This window comes from Grampus griseus (assembly GCF_964374135.1).
Source record: "Grampus griseus genome assembly, chromosome: 15".
NCBI lineage: Eukaryota > Metazoa > Chordata > Mammalia > Artiodactyla > Delphinidae > Grampus > Grampus griseus.
The window spans coordinates 77,503,332-77,521,156 of record NC_139009.1 but is presented as its reverse complement, the minus strand read 5'-3'; the positions used below and the strand labels follow the sequence as shown (position 1 = coordinate 77,521,156).

At 40.6% G+C, this 17,825-nt stretch overlaps 1 protein-coding gene across 1 annotated transcript in view; it reads left to right on the top strand.

Annotated features, from left to right (window-relative positions):
* Window positions 1-17,825, top strand: part of MERTK (MER proto-oncogene, tyrosine kinase) — a gene marked incomplete at its 5' end in the record, with an annotated part of 113,496 nt that overhangs the window by 45,367 nt on the left and 50,304 nt on the right. Inside the window, 3 exons of the mRNA XM_082672844.1 lie at window positions 3,820-3,906; window positions 7,215-7,330; window positions 12,895-13,078. Coding sequence (XP_082528970.1) covers window positions 3,820-3,906; window positions 7,215-7,330; window positions 12,895-13,078 — 387 coding nt within the window. The remainder of the gene's footprint in view (window positions 1-3,819; window positions 3,907-7,214; window positions 7,331-12,894; window positions 13,079-17,825) is intronic.

Here is a 17,825-nt window from a genome sequence, read left to right as displayed (position 1 = left end):
TGTTTTGATCCGTTGTGCCCTAAATAATACTTGTAAAGGTCATCAATCTAGAAGAAAGTTTGTTTTCCAATTTCAATACGTAAGTGTAATTTTATCACCGAGAAGTATCATAGGGTGATTATCAGTGACTTTCAAACACACACTTATATGCCATTAGGATAAAATTCTGCAGGGGAAGTAGCAAAGTCACGATTGAAAACTTCTGATTTCTGGGGAGAATTATTTCAGCAGGTGATGCTGGGTCTCCCATCCCAGTAATATGTATATTGCATGGGACTCTAAAGGGGTTTTACTTTAAATTATCAGCATATCCAGGGTACCTGAAATTACATTTTTTGCAGCTGTTTAAATGATGAACAGTTTAAGATGCAAACCTCAAAATGTGTAAGAGGCTACATATATTTTTCAAAATTCTTTGGGAGGGATACAAGCAGAAGATCCAAAGACTCCTTGAGGCCGTGTATACAGATGTTCTTTTATAGATGTGGTTAGTGGGTTTGAAATAAATATTCCTCTTCAGTGAAATAAATATTTTCTAAACCATCACACCATCTATTAGTTTCATCTCTCATTCGAGAGGAGGTGACCCAATGTGAAAGAGCTGGCTCCTACCTGGAATTGTAGTTTCTTAGCACTTGGATTTAGAGAATCTAATTAAGCAATCTGATTTAGGATTTTCCTCCAGTCTGAGGGGAATCCTCATCTTGGAAAATTAAAATACCTGAAGTAGCTATCATATTCTGATCTAAAATTATTTAGGAGAAGTCAAAGGTCACCACAGAATTGTAGGACAGAGAGTCTAGTCAAAAGAGCTCAGATGCTGGGACAGACTTCCATGTGGATGGAAAAGAACAAACACCCACCAACACTGATTTTTTTGGGCACAGCTAATCCCTCAGGAGAGGCACTGACTTGAAAGGGATCAGATCTGCATTTCTTCCTAGAACTTCTCCCAGGCCATGTGGCCCAGCCTCAGTGCAGCCTTCACTGTGTGGGCATCCAACGTGGACAGTCTTTCCTGGCTGGTTCCCGGCTGGGTTTCCCTCTGCAGCTTGTTTCAAATATTTAATGACTTCATTAGTGACGAGCTTTGGATTTTAAAATCATCCGATGGAAAATATCCTACACAAGTAGAGAGAAACAAACAAAAAAACATACAAGCCTTTCTGGCAAGAAGTGAGTGATGGTGTATTTTCAAGAATTTTATCTGTCTTTCTCCAGTTTATGATAAAAGCTCTGGGCCAGGCACCTTGTGTGTCAGAGAGAAAGTTTCCAGATTCAACTAGATGGTAGATATATGGCTGTGCTTTTTAAAAATAATCTTTTAAAATTTTAGAATAGTTTTAGATTTATAGAAAAATTGTGTGCCATCTCGTACAGATTATTCCCATAAACCTCACGCCCACACTCCCCTGTTATGAACATCTTACACTAATTAGTGTGGTACATTTGTTACAATTCATAAACCAATACTGATAGCAGCATTTTTGAACAACTATATTTAATGTGACACAGTATAGTGTACCATAAAAAATTATTTCGCTTCCTTATACCCATTGCATTATTTTTAGAACTTAGCATAATGAATCGGGAATGAAACGTTCCCTAACAGGTTTGTAGGTTCAGCTTCTCCAGAGAGATTTTCACAGGTGTTTTTGAGACTTTGGGAGGTAGTGGACCTCAGGGTGTCCTTCTCAGCAGCCCTTCCAAGCATGCCTCTTTTTTACAATTTTAAAAAAATGTTTTGGCCGCACCAAACAACATGTGGGATCTTAGTTCCCCAACCAGGGATCGAACCCGCGCCCTCTGCTTTAGAAGCACAGAGTCTTAACCACTGGCCCACTAGGGAAGTCCCAAAGCAAACCTCTTTATCTCACTGAAATGTCCCTTCAGTAAATGTAAGCCTGAAACTAGCACATAACTGATTATTCTGTTGTCTCTGGAAATTCCTGATACATCATTACTAACTAAAGTCCATAGTTTATTCAGATTTCCTCAGTTTTTACCTAATGTCCTTTTACTGTTCCAGGATTTAGTTGTTATGTCTCCCTAAGGCGCCTCTTGGTTGTGACAATTTCTCAAACTTCCCTTGTTTTTAATGATCTGGGCAGTTTTGAGGAGTACTGGTCAGGTTTTTTGTAGAATGTCCCACAGTTTGGACCTGTCTGATGTTTTTGGTCGTTTTTCTTATGATTAGATTTGGGTTATATGTTTTGGAGGAGGAAGACCGTAGAGGAGAAATGCCATTCTCATCACATCAAGGGTACATTCTGTCAACATGACTTACCATTGTTGGTCTTGACCTTGACCATCTGGCTGAGCTGGACGTTTGTCAGTTTCTCACTCAGAAGTTTTCCTTTCATTCCCCTTTCCGTACTGTCCTCTTTGGAAGGAAGTCACTTTGTGCAGCCTTAAGGAGTCAGGAGTGATGCCCCTCTTTGGGGGCGGAGCATCTGTATAAAAACCATTTGGAATTCCTCTGCATGGGGCATTTGTCTCTTCTCCCCCTTTTATTTAATCATTTGTTCATATCAATATAGACTCATGGATATTTGTTTTATACTTTGGGTTACAATTTAATGCTACTTTGTTTTCTTGCTCAAATTGTCCCAGCTTTGGCCATTGGGAGTTCTTTCAGCTGGATCCTGTGTCTCTTTGCCGTACCCCCATCCGTGTGTGAGTGAGTGTGTGTGTGTGTGTGTGTGTGTGTGTGCGCGCGCGCGCGCGCGCGTGCGCGTGTGTGTGGTGTGCTGTTTGTGTTATATTTTGCTCCAGGCTCACGTGTGTTTTGCTCCAACCTGACATTCATCCATTTCTCCGAGGAGCTCTGGTTCCTTTCACTGGAGAATAGTATTATAAGAAACCAAGATCTGGATTGCCTCTCTTCCTTTCTCCTTAAAATTAATGTCAGCTAATTTTTTTCATTTCCAAGATGTCTTCAGACCTCTGAAATGATAGAATTTTCTTCATTCAGCACCAGTGTCTTTTCTTCAAGTAATTAATAATGATGCCTTGTGTTTATATAATTCCTTATGAATACATTGATTTTTACTATTAAAAAGGGATTCATTACAACAGATCACCTGAAATTTTTAAAACTTTAACTTTTATCCTGCTGTTTCTGGTACCCTGACGTGTCCATACTGTGCTGTGGAGTGTACGGGGTGCTAAGCAGGAGAGTGTCTGGGTTAAGCCTCAGAAAATACTTGTCTTGATTTGGGGGCCAGGGATTCCCATACCTCCTCGCAGAAATTTTAAAACTAAATGATACTGCTTTGTTACCTAATGTTTCGTCATCGGGGAAAAATAAAGGCTTTTAATGAATTACAGCTGCCTTTTAAAAAAATTTTTTTAACATCTTTATTGGAATATAATTGCTTTACAATGGTGTGTTAGTTTCTGCTTTATAACAAAGTGAATTAGTTATACATACACATATATCCCCGTATCTCTTCCCTCTTGCATCTCTCTCCCACCCTCCCTATCCTACCCCTCTAGGTGGTCACAGAGCACCGAGTTGAGCTCCCTGTGCTATGCGGCTGCTTCCCACTAGCTATCAGTTTTACATTTGGTAGTGTGTATATGTCCATGCCACTCTCTCACAGCTGCCTTTTAAGCCCATGGTTGCCTTGCTCCTGGTACCTAGGGTTTAATCCTAGGTTTGTTTTTCAAACACCAACACGTATTTTTAATTAACTTTGCATTTATGGCTTGAAGCAGTGAACCAAGAAGTAAAAGGATGCTGAAACCCCCATAGGATTCTGATAAACAGAAGCCCGTCTCTCTGCAGCTGGTCTCACGGCTCTCCTTCCCCTCCAGGTCTGACTGAGACCGCGATCTTCAGCTGTGAGGCCCACAATGACAAAGGGCTGACCGTGTCCAAGGGCGTGCAGATCAACATCAAAGGTAAGCGGCAGGGTGGAGTGCCCCCTGCATGTTCCGGGGATTAGGGGGTACAGTGTGATCTCTGCAGCCAGCCACCTGGGATTGAGTCCTGGCTTCCCTTTGTGACCTTGGACAAGTCACTTAACCTTTCTGCCTTCGGTGTTCCCCTGTGTAAAATGGGGATAATTACAGAACCTACCTCCTCTTGAGGGTTCAATGAGATAATGCAAGTAAAAGTACTCATAACAGGGCCTGACACTTGTCTTTGATCAACATTAGCTAGTTTAGTTCTGCTCAGATGGAGAAGAAAATTGTCTGAAATGCTGACCCTGGATCATCTTGGCTCCTATTTTCACTTTTTCCTTTTCTACCCTGAACTAGTCCCCATAACTCCTTGAAGAGCCCCCAGGGTGGGCGCAGCTTGGGGCACTGATCTGAGGATGGGCTCTGTCCTTCCTTGGGCATCTGGGGCTGAAGCAAGTCTCCACCAGCAGCTGTCCTGAGGAAGGAGAAGGTCAGAGTCACTCTTCTGGGGGCACAGGGCTCCTGTCCCTCTCTCTCCTAACCTCCTCCACCCCCTTTGCTTCCTCTGAGGTGGGATATAACAGAATGAAAGGCGCATGTTTGAAATCTCCCCCAGGCTAGTGGAGACATTCCAGTCCAATTATCTGCCATTGGATTGGACAATCCAAACCAATCATCAGATTCCTCTTCCTTTTGTGGGATCAAAGGTATTTAAACCTGAAACTTGAAAGGAAAGGAAAACCTACTGTCTTTTTATCCCTTTCAACTCATCTCCCTTAACCTTTCTCATAGAAATTCAGGGAAATGGTATGTTTTAGTATTTGTTCTTAATTTATTTTTAATTAATTTATTTTTATTGAAGTATAATTGATTCACAATGTTGTGTTAATTACTGCTGTATAGCAGTGATTCAGTTATATATATATATATATATTCTGTTTTTAATGTTCGTTTCCTTTGTGGTTTATCATAGGATATTGAATATAGTTCCCTGTGCTATACAGTAGGACCTTGTTGTTTATCCGTTCTCTATATATAAAAGCTTACATCTGCTAACCCCAGCCTCCCATTCTATCCCTCCCCCACCCCCCTCCCCCTTGGTGACCACCAGTCTGTTCTCTATGTTATTTGTTCTTAATTTAAATATTGAGAGGCAATATTGAGTTTATATTCCTTTTGGTCTTATCCTTGGGGAAATAATAGAGGGGAAAAAGTAGAATGTGCTTAATAATGAGTTAAAGGGTGGGTAGTGCACAGCAGAAGACTCAAAATTACAAAAGACATACTTTTTAAAGGTGCTGATGGTTTAGTTTCAGCAAATCAACTAGAAGAGGCTATGAGAGGGCATTTTCAAAAAGTTCATTGGAAGAAAAAAAATGAGCAAACTGAAAGTTACTAGGAGAGGAACTGAATAACTTCCTTCCTTCATTACGAATTCCATTATTACAATTTTCAAAAGAAATGTTGAGAATTTCGGGAATCCACGCGTGGGCATAAATTTATAAAGACATTTTCATAAAATATCAACATCGTAAAGTTTAAAAATCCATAAAATGAGAAGCACTTCCTGAATTTTATGCTTCAGACAGAGTCGCAACTAGGACTTTATTTTAATAAAGCCTATTTCCAAACCTTATGTGTGGGGCTTTCGTTGATTTAAGCATGTATATCAAAGCAACCAAAACTCCCTGCTCGTCTGTTATCAACTGAGGTATATACGTGGCCAAACTTTGATCTGGAAAGGCAGATACTCTATTTAGGGAAGTGAGTCAAACGAAACACTGACTCTTTCCCATTCATCCATCTGTGTCTCCTGGTAAAACTGAAACTCCTAAATACCGTACCCAGTGAGCGCTTAACACGGTCCCAGCCTTCCTTCCCTCTCATCCCCTGCGCATCCTGTCCTCGCCTTTACCACCAGCGCACCTCCCCCAGACCTCGTACGTGCGTTACCGCATTTCATCCTCACCCCAGCCTGTGGAGCAGTGTGGTCACTCCCCGCCCTTAGTAGAAGCGGGAACTGAGTTTAGAGAGGGCATTGAGCTGAGCCATGGGCCATGCAGCTGGCTAAGTGGTGACCCCACTCCCCAGCCCCTGCTGGTACTCGCTGGTCTGCTTGCTGCCCCTGCAACCAGCTTCCAGCGTCCTGTTGAGGGACACTAGTGCTGGAGTCAGGCAGACCCGAGTTTAAGTCCCCATTCTGCTGCTTATGAGCTCTGTGCGCTTTGGCAAGTTTTCAACTTCTCTGGTCCTCAGTTTCCTCATCCGTCAATGGGGATCGTAAGACTGCTGCTCTGATAGGGTTCTTCCTATCAGACTAGTCATGTTTAATGAAGTCCATAGGTTCCTGGCACAGAGTAAGCACTCAGAAACATGAGTCATCATTTTGGATTATAAGTGCGGTTATTACCATTAATTAAGAGTTAAACGTATGGGAATTTTCTGGTGGTCCAGCGGTTAGAACTTCGTGCTTTCACTGCTGAGGGTGAGGGTTCCATCCCTGGTCCGGGAACGAAGATCCCGTGCGGCACAGCCAAAATAAATAAATAAAAATAATATTGATTCACAGATTTTAATATATATTTCCTTTTTTAAAAAGAGTTAAATATAGCACAAGACACTAAAACCCTCAAACTTCAGATCCTTGTTGGATTCTAATTTAAATATCTATCCATGTCCCACCCGTGGCTGAGGTCATTGCACGTTCATTACGGTATGCCCTCCCTTCCCTGCAAGCAGATGTACTTGGGTCTTTTGCTTGAGCTGACTCTCCCCTATTCCTCGGCCTGGAAAGCTTCCTTCCTCCATCACACACGTGCATATGCACGCACGCATGCACACACATGCTTGTTCCCATGGTACCCCTCTTTTCTCAGCACAAGGCACTCATCCTCAATTAATGTGGGTCTCCCCAACGCAGCCTTTAGCTCCACAAGGGCAGCGCCATGGCTCTTCACCCCCATTGAGAGCACCGGCGCCCAGTGACGCCCCTGCATACAGCAGCAGGAAATGGATGTCTCCCCATCCTTGTCCAGCTAAAACTTCTCACTTCATCAGGGGTCAGGAAAGCAGGTCTACATCCCACTTCTCTGGCCCTGGCCGAGCCATCCTATCACTGCAAGACTTTTCCGTAGGCTAATACCATTGCCCTTAGGGGTACGATGGCTCGTCTTTAAAACTTGTGTTTAATTTTCCCAGTCTCAAGAAACAGAAGTAGCCTTGGTATTATTAATGCATTTGTTTGGTAGCTGTGGCCTTCTGTGGTTTATAATTGTGTCTGTGGTGTGTCTTTGTTTTTTACATAGCAATTCCCTCCCCGCCAACTGAAGTCAGGGTCCGCAACAGTACCGCACACAGCATCCTGATCTCCTGGGTCCCCGGTTTTGACGGATACTCCCCGTTCAGTGACTGCAGCATTCAGGTGAACTTCCGTAATGAAAAGAAGTAGCTGTTTGGTGCTCAGTGGGTCTGCCTGATTTTTCTTCCTCCTGAGGATGGGTGCCAAGATCATTTCAACACCCCCGTTCAGAATCCCTTGACCTTCCCCCCGATCAGCGTCCACTGGGCATGCACCATTTTATGATGTTCTGCCCCTGCCCCTCCCCGCGCCCCTGTGATGCTGCCTCTTTCCTGTGCATGGTCCAGGGCCAACTGGAAGAGAAACACGTTTCCAAGATAGAATGTCATGAGACCAGGGAGAATTCATTTTTAAGATACGAAAACCCATCTGGCTTGTAACCAGGAGTCCAAGGAGCCAGGTCCTCTGCAGCCTGGCTTCTCCTGGGTTGGTGGCCATGAAGGACAGAAGGGCAAGCACAAGATGGATCATCTTTACTATTGAATGTTGCATCTCAGCCTGTGGCTTCCAGGGAAACCTGGGGATTACAGGCCTTACAGAGTCATCACCCACTTTTAACCACTACCTAAAATTGGTATAAAATAGAGCTGTAAGAAATATAGGTTAGCCATCCTAAAATGACACCTTGCCATGAGATAGGCTCTGCTCTGAGTGTTCATTTCATAAAAAAGGGAAGGGTAGGGCTTCCCTGGTGGCGCAGTGGTTGAGAGTCCGCCTGCTGATGCAGGGGACACGGGTTCGTGCCCCGGTCCGGGAAGATCCCACATGCCGCGGAGCGGCTGGGCCCGTGAGCCATGGCCGCTGAGCCTGCACGTCTGGAGCCTGTGCTCCGCAGCGGGAGAGGCCACGACGGTGAGAGGCCCGAGTACCGCAAAAAAAAAAAAAAAAAGTGAAGGGTAGCAGTAACTACCTTTTACCGAGTGCCCACAATGGCCCAGGGACTTTGCAGACATTATCTTAACTTGGAACCCACACCAGCACTGCAGGGCCACAGTGCACACAGAGCCTGTGAGTGGCAAAACCGGAATTCAAGCCCAGGAAACTCTGATGCCCAAAGCAATGCTCAGGACCACCTGCTCCTCCGTGTCTCAGGAAGACGTTGCAGGTGGGAACAGGTAGTTGAACACACATGGATTATCCGCTGAAAACATGAATGCATTCTGCCTGTACTTGATCATACAGTAAGGTCAGGGATTATTCTTCGTTTTATAAATGTCTGGTCTTATTAGGTAAAAACATATTAAGCTGACATGGGCCAGTCATGCCAACTCAGCTGAGAGAAGTGACTTCCATAGAATTTTATGTGTTGACAACTAGATGTTTTTAATACCAAGTGGAACTCATTTCTCTGCTCTTATTGCCTCCCACCCTTGTGTAACAGCTGTTTCTTCTCAGAAGAGTAAAAACATATCATCCCCAAAATAGCCTCCACCCTCACCCTGCTACCCACAGCCTTGCTTAATCTTGTCCATCGTTATTTGCAAACCTCCCAAGTACTGGTAAGTGTTAGGAATTCTCCTTGTATCTTCAAAGTCTCACCAGGGATATCCTTTTTTTTGAACAGCTTTTTTGAAATATATTTTACATACCATAATATTCACCCATTTAAAGTGTACAATTCAGTAGTTTTTAGTATAGTCAGAGTTCTGCAGTCATCACCATTACCTTATTGGGACTGTATTCATAAGAGATATTGGCCTGTAGTTTTCTTGTGTTAGCTTTTTCTGGTTTTGGTATCAGGGTGATACTGGCCTTATAGAAAGAGTTGGGAAGCGTTCCCACTTCTTCTGTTTCTTGGAAGAATTTGAGAAAGGTTGATGTGAAATTGTCTTCAATATTTAGTAGAAATCACCAGCAAAGCCATCTGTTCCTAGGCCTTTGTTTGTGGAAAGTTTTTCTGAGTAATACCAGCTCAATCTCTTTACTTGTTATAGATCTATTCAGATTTTCTATTTCTTCGTCAGTCAGTTTTGGTAATTTGTGTGTTTCTAGGAATTTGTGCGTTTCTTAGGTTATCTAATTTGTTGGTATACAGTTGTTCATAATCTTCCATTAGAAGCTTTTTTATCTTGAAGTTAGAAGTAATGTCCCCTCTTTCATTCCTGATTTTAATAATTTGAGTTGTCTCTTATTTTTCTTGGTCGGTCTGACTAAAGGTTGGTCAGTTTTATTGATTTTTTTGAAGAACCAACTTTTGGTTTCATTAATTTTTTCTATTTTTTAAAATTCTGTTTCATTCATTTCTGCCCTAACCTTTATTTCCTTTCTTCTGTTTACTTTAGCTTAATTTTTTTCCCCTTTTTGTTTCTTGTAGTGAAAGTTTAGGTAATTGATTTGAAATTTCTCCTTTTTTAATATAGGCAGTTATACTATACATTTCCCTGTAAGCACTGCATTGGCTGTATACCATAAGATTTGGTATTTGGGGGTTTTTCCATTCAAAATCAAGTTTTTGATCACTTTTCTTATGATTTCTTCTTTGTTCTATTGGTTATTTAGGAGCATGTCATTTAATTTTCACTTAGTTGTGAATTTCTTAAGTTTTCTTCCTTCGTTGGCTGTGTTTAGAGGATATACTTATTATGACTTCCATCTTTTTTTTTTTTCTTTTGGCCATGCTGTGCGGCATGCAGAACTTCCCTGACAGGGATTGAACCCATGCCCCCTGCAGTGGATGTGTGAAGTCTTAACCATTGGACCACCCTGGAAGTCCTCATCCTTTTAAATTTATTAAGGCTTGTTGTATGGCCTTGCGTATGTTCTATCCTGGAGAATGTTCCATGTGCAGTTGAGGAGACGGTGTATTCAGCTGTGGTTGGGTGGAACGTTTATATGTCTCTTAGATCTAGGTGGTTTATAGTCCTGTTCACTTATTCTGTTTCCTTGTTAAACTTCTGCCTCATGGTTTTATCTATTATTGAAAATAGGAAATTGAGGTCTCAACTATTATTTTTGAATTATGTATTTCTCCCTTCAGTTCTATCAGTTTTTTTGCTTCATATATTTCAGGACTCTGTTGTTTTGGGAACAGCCAGGGCCTGTTTCCCTGTATATGGACATAACTGAACCTACATATGGACACAAATACAGCATGAACCAGCCCTTTTTTTAAGAAAAAATGAGGTATAGTTTTAGGTACACAACATAGTGCTTCAAAATTTTTAGAGATTATGCTCCATTTATAGTTATTATAAAATATTGGCTATATTCCCTGTGTGGACCAGCCTTTTTAAAAATTGTTTCCAGTTACTGAACTGTTTGAAGAGTCCAAGAGGACATGAGACTCCTTCCCATAGGAGGGTGTTACCTTCAGGGAAACTGAGGAAGAGTACTGCCCCCACTTGGAGAAGAGTGTGTCTCAGGGTAGACGTGAGGCCGAGGGGAGGTAGAGTAGGGTGGTGGAGTGGTCTGAAAACACCAGGTCACCCCTACAGGTGGAGGATGATCACACAAGCTTCACTTGCACTCTCTTTGCCTTGGCTTTGGGTGGCCAGGGCGTGAAAAATCATCCTGAGACTGCTAAATTGCAGCCCCTCTTGCCCACCTTGGATCCTATTGTGCAGGACATGGTTATCCTGTCTTTGCCCCACCAGCTAGCTCAGGCTTCCTTCACCCATTCTCCTTTCCATCTCTCCTAAGGTTACCGGATTTAGCAAATAAGAATCCAGTTACTTTACAAGTTAATTACACTGTTGATTTTGTGTCATACCTATACCCATAATTATTGATGGTCTATCTGAACTTTAAATATAAATGGGTGTCCTTTATTTTCTCTGGCAGTCCTAGTGAGGTCGATCAAAACTGGCTCCACAAGTTATATACTTTCACATTCTATTGATTAACAATGTATTCCCATTTCTGAAGGGACCAAGTATCATTTTGTAGCAGAGTCCCAGTTTGTTACAATTTTAAACTCTGACTTGGTAACAAATGAATGTTTTGGACAAGATTCACATCCACCCACTAGCAGGACACACCCTCTCACTTCCCCTGGTCTTGGCATTAGTTCCTTTCTTCACCCATTTTTGGGCTATGGACTCCGTTTCTATTTTTAACTCTCCCACATATATCTTGCTGTTTCATGCCCTCCTTTCCCCCAGAACCCAATGAGCACTGTTAGAGAAACCCGTCTTCTTCTAGGAACATGCCCTCCAAGAGTGTCCCTGTGCCTGGAAATGGTCCAGCGCGTTGTTCCGGAAATAGGGCAGGGGTGGGGAGCCAAGGTTTCCTCCACCTTAGTTCCAGCGCTTGGTCAGCAGGAAGTAGGTGCAGACTCTAAAGTGAAGAAACAAAGAGTGATTTCTGCCAACAGCCACCACCAAGATAAGCACACAGCTCCTGGTTTGTCCTCTGGTGGCTCCTCAGGCCAACTGGTACCCTCTTGTCACCCCGCAGAGTCTGCGGGTCTGAGTCAGAGGTGAGACTCGGTCCCAGCACCGCCCTCATGGTATCCACTAGGGGATTTGGAATTCCAAAATGTTGATCTGTGGCCCCTTGACCTAAATTGCAAACACACATATCCTGAAATAACAGCATTGTTTCCACACCCCATAATTGCAAGCCCATTATTATCAGAAATATATTTTGTGGGTTTAAGATTTTTTTCCCCAAATTGTTTTTGGTGGCTTCTTTTTTGTCCAATACTATTTTTGTCTTTCTGATTTTATATGTACAACATATTTTAGAAGTTGTGAAAAACATACAGTGAGAGAAAACTCTGCATGATCCCCGTTCCCAGATAAGAGGTTTCCTTAAAGGAAAAGCTGGAAGTTTAGCCTAAGACTGAATTTTGCTGGGAATCTCTCTCTCTTGCCTGTGCATACAGAAGACATGGAGAGGGATGTGGAGAGACTGGTGGAGTTTATGGAGAGAAAGATGAGGTACAAGGACTCAGGGGAAAGAGCTGATGGGTTTTTAAAAGATTTGGAGAAAAGCTTGTTGGGTGAGGTGCAAATGACCCTTTCCTATATCTCCCCACCAAAAAATGCCATAAAATCTATACTATCTGTGTTTGCTTTTGGAGTTGAATCTATATGGGAGTGGGAATTGGGGGGTAAGAATAAAGGACATGCTAAAATTAGCCTCAAAGCAAGAGCAGAATTCCTCAGGAGACATAATGAAAAGAAATACAGATTTTTTTAAAAAAAAAATTAAGTATCTCATCTTCTAAAGTAGGATTTGGGAAATATTTTCTCTAAAGGGTCAGACAGTAAATATTTCAGGTTTTGCCCCACATACGATGTCCCTTGTCTTTACTGTGTATTCTGTGAAACAGCTGAAAAAAATGATCAAGAAGTGAAGTGATTCTGAGGAAGAGCTACTTTTATTATAAGTTATAATGTAGAATAACTATAATGTTATGATGACGATTATTTGCTCTGTTACCTGCTGGAGTGAGAACACTTATTTTAGGCATTTTTCATCAGGTCCTCGATTGTTGCACCCAGCGAGTAGCATGAGTAATACACAGTGATCCTGGTGGGAAATTTAAGGTGTGGCCCGAAAGGAAGCAGGTACTTCCCCTCAGTGGAGAGGAAGGGCCATGTACACCGAATGCATGAATGCCCCGAGTCTGACATTCCTGCCCCCTTACTAACGCCTGGTCCACAATTTTACTCTTCATTTAGGTCGAGGAAGTTGAGCCACTGAGTCATGGCTCAGTCATGATTTTTAACACCTCTGCTTCACCACATCTGTATCAAATCGAGCAGCTGCAGGCTCTGGCGAATTACAGCATCGGTGTGTCCTGCATGAATGAAGTCGGCTGGTCCGCAGTGAGCCCTTGGATTCTGGCCAGCACGACTGAAAGAGGTAATTCCTGGGGTTCAGAATGCATATTGTGCCTGATGGCATGTGATGAAATAAATCCTTCCCAGTGGCCTGATTCAGAGTTTAACTTTTTCTTTGTGTGGCCTTCGTCTCTGGAGGATAATTTTATGGAGGTGACCAATGAAAATAAGAAAGATGTTTCCTTCTATAATTGAAAAGGGTTTAGTGACAAACTTTATACTTACTATGTATAGGGAATATTTTCTTTTACCTAGGAGGATATTAATAGTCGCATACTCTTTATAGCATATATTATTTTAATTAAAATATAAATATATGAAAGTTATTACTCATAGCATCAAACTTAAGAAAACTAATAAATGTGGAAGTGGCTAATGTTCAATAAGCACCTACTACATGCCGGGGACCATCTTAGGTACTTTACATGCATTATTTCGTTAACTCCTCATAGCAATCATATGAAGTAGGTACTGTTGTCTCTACATTATTTTCTTATAGCAAATTTTATTTACATCTGTAAACTTTCATTTCTGTGTGCTGCTTTTGGTTTTCCAAGCGTTTGTATTTTTTCTATGAATATTGTAGTTATGTTAGATTTGAATTGTCCAGTTTCCATTATTTTCCAATTTAGAGCTCTGGATTACTCAGAACCTCTTTCCTGCCCTTAACTCCAGCCTTACATAATCAGTGCTCCAATTTTAATACAGACGGTGGGACAGGTCTAGGTCATAAATTGTTAGGGCTTAATCCTTGCACAAATGAAACTAGTGCCAAGATTGTAACATATCTTAAATGAGGAAGAAAAACCTCTGAGAACAATTTTTATATGGTGTTTCCTTTTCATTCAGTTTAAAAAACTTTCTGGTTTCTGTTTTGATTTCTTCCTTAACCCATTAGTTATTTAGGTGTCTAACGTAGTTTCCAAATACTTGTATTAGTGATTTCTAATTTCATTCTGTTGGGGCCAAAGAACATAATTCATATCGCTTGAATCCTTTGAAATGTATCAAGACTCAATTTTACAGCCCAGAACATGGTCTATCTTGACAATGTTCCATGTGTACTTGAGAATGTGTATTCTGCTCTTATTAGATGCAGTGTTTTATAAATGTTACCTTGGTCAAGTTAGTTGACAGTGTTTTTTAAATTGTATTCTTATTGATTTTATGCCTCCTTTTTCTATCAGTTATTTAGCCGGGTGCATTGAAATCTGTAGTTATAACTGTGAATTTATCTATTTCTATTTGTAGTTCTAGCAGTTCACATGTTTTGAAGTTCTGGTATTTTGTGCATAACTGTGTAATATTACTATGCTCTCCTAATACATTGGCCACTTTATCATTATGAAATTATTTTCTTTATCTTTGGTAATATATTCTGTGAAATCTATTTTATCGATATTAATAATAGCCATTTTACTCTTTCTTTTGATTCCGTGGTGTATCTTTTATTCATACTTATTTTTAACTTACTTGTATCTTTATATTCAATGGGTATTTCATGCAGGCAGTACTTTACTTCACAATCCTTGCCTTTAAATTGGGGTATTTAATCCATTAAAATGTAATGATATCATTCATATGGGTAGGTTTACATCTGTCTTCTATTTGTTCTGTCTGTAATTTGTTCCCCTTCTTTTGGGTTCATTGAATGTTTTTATTCTATTTTATCTCCTTGACTTCTTAGCCATAACTCTTTTTTTCTGTTCTTTCAATGGTTGCTTTAGGGTTTATAGTATACAGGTTTAACTTATTACCATATGCCTTCAAGGGATGTTTATACCACCTCAGGTATAGTGTAGGAACCTTAACATAGTATACTTTCATTTTTCTTTTGATATCTCCAGATATTTATTCTATTGTCGTCACTCACTTTACTTTTACATATGTTATAAACCCACACTAGATTGTTATTATTTTTGTTCAAAGAGTCCTAATCTTTTAGAGTGATTTATATAATTATAAAAAACCTATATTTACCCACGTGGTATTTACCCAAATGGTAGTTACCATTTCTAATGTTATTCAGTTTTTTGGTGTAAATCTGTACATATTTCCATGTGGTATTATTTTCCTCCTTCCTAAAGGATTCTTCATTACTTCTTGTAGTGGGAATCTTGGTGAGAAATTGAGCTTCTGTATGTCTGAAAGAAATCTTTATTTTACCTTTGAGGGGTTTCTTTGGACTTCATTTTGTAAGGTATTTTTATTAGGCATAGAGTTCTAGGTTACTGCACTGTCTTCTTGCTTGCGTTGTTTCTGATAACAAACCTGTGGTAATTCTTAATTTATTCCTCTGTGTATAATGTGTCTTATGTCTCTGGTTTTCCTTTTGTATTTGATTTGGAGCAATTTAATTATGATGTGCCTTGGTGTAATTTTCTTTATACCCCTTGGGCTTGGGGTTCATTGAACTTCTGAGATCTGTGTGTCTATAGTTTGCATCACATTTGGAAAATGTTGGCCATTGCTTCTTCAAATATTTTTTTCTGTTCCTGCCTCTCCGCTCCTTTGAGGACTCCAGTTACCCATGTATCATATCACTTGAAGTTATCCATAATTCACTGATGCTATTGCTTTTTTCCCTGCTTTTCTCCTTGTGTTTTATTTTGGGTAGTTTCTATTACTATGTCTTCAAATTCACTAATCTTTTCTTGTGCAGTATCTAATCTGCCATTAATTCTATCTAGTGTATATTTCAACTCTCACATTGTAATTTTTGTTTTTTTTTTTGTATCTTTCCTGTTTCTACTTAACTTTTGGACCATATGGAATACAGTTATAATAACTGTTTTAATGTCCTTGTCTGCTAATTCTAACATCAGTCTTATTTCTGGAGTGGTTTTGATTGATTCATTTATATTCCTTGTGGAGAGTACTTTCCAATTTTTCTACATGTCTGGTAATCTTTGGTTGGATTCCTGACATTGTGAATTTTACTTTGTTGAGTGCTAGATATTTTTGTATTCTTATAAATAGTGAGCTTTGTTTGGGGTCACAGTTAAGCTAATGGGAAAAGACTGATCCTTTTGGACATTGCTTTTAGTATTTGTTAGGCTGGACCAGAGCAGTGCTTCATCTAGGGTCAACTATTACCCACTATTGAGACAAAACCATTATGTGTACTCTACCCAGTGCTCCTCGAATCATTAGATTTTCCAGGCTGATTGATGGGAACAGGCACTATTCCTGGCCCTGAGTGAGGCCCAGCCACTCTTATCTTTAATTTTTTCATGTAGTTCTTTTCCTGTCTTCCTCCAGAGTCATCCTAGTGACTCCTTTGCCGTCTCCTGGGTGTTTGTCTTTCTTGGTTTACTGTCTCTCATTCTCATGGAGCACATTCTCAATTAGCTCTAGAGAGAATATATATATAAATAAAAACTGTGGGACCTTGCATGTCTGTTTGTCATACTGGATTGGTAATTTTTCCTAATAGAGAACTTTAGGTTGGAAATGATTTTCCCTCAAAATTTTAAAAGTATTTCTGCATTGTTTTTTAGCTTCATGTGTCATTGTAGGGAATTTTGATAACTTGAGTTTTCTAGGTGAACTGTTTTTTAGTTTTAATTTTTCTTTAATATCTTTTCTCTTTAATCATGGTGCTGTAATGAGCTGTGATGTGGGATCTGTTTCATTCGTCATCATAGGCATTCAATCTAGGAATGCAAATGCTTTGGTTTTGAGACTTTTTCTTATACATTTTTTCCTTTCAAAATGTTCTTCTATTTTTCTTTCCAGATAACTGTATTAGACACTTGTTGAAACTCTTTTAATTGCTTCCTCAATTTTTTTTTACCTCAAATTGGCCTCCTTTTTAAAATTTTTATTCTACTCTTCTTTTGGAGATTTACTTGATTTATCTTCTAATTCTTCTGTTGAATACTTTATTGAAATTGGCAATGTCATATATAAGAATAATTTTATTTTTCATTGACAGTTTTTTCCAGTTCTCAATTATGAGAGCCTTTTCTTATCTTTGACTATGTTCATTACTGGTTTTGTTTGTTTGTGTTTTAGTTTTCTCTAGTTCCCTGCATTGTCTCTGCCTCCTCTGAGTGCTCTGTCCTGTGTTTCGTTCTGGTCTCTGACATTCATGAAGGAGGCCTCCCCAGCCTCTTCTGATCTTCCACTGTCTCTCCTATTGAAGAGTGAAGAGCCAGCGATTGATGGGAAGCTCTGTGAGCATGGGTGGGGCTTGTAGGCTTCACTGTCAGGTGATTGGCCAGCGACCTAAGTGTTTTAGTTTGGATACCCCCAAGTGTCAATATTGGCTTTCTTTCCCCCGGAGCCACTTACTTCCTCTAGAATTGAGTCTCCTGTCTGCTGCCTCAGGAATATGAACACAGCTGCTGATGCTCTAAGATCAGGTGGGGAGGAGCCAGAGGTGGAGTCCCCCTCAGTCAATGTATGAACTTCCTCTTATTTCCCTAGTTGTCAGCCCCTCATCGTGCCTCCATTCTACTGGTGCCCCAAGTCCAGTAGCTTTTCAGTTCAGAGAATAAAGCATCCTGTCTCCTGTGGGAATTTGAGGGATACCTGCCAGCTGTGTGTGGGAATAGGTTAGAGGGATCTCGAGGGCTACTTCCTGATCAAACTTTCAATCTTCCAGTTTTAGTCCCCACTCTGGTCCCTTGGTCCTCTGCTTCTGCGCCTCTCTGTGGTTCTTTGGGGAGAATCAGTTTACTGAGTTAATTACACCTTCTTACTCTGCTTTTCAGCTTTCATATGTATGTTGGCATTTCTCTTCCACTGTTGACTCCTCTGTACCC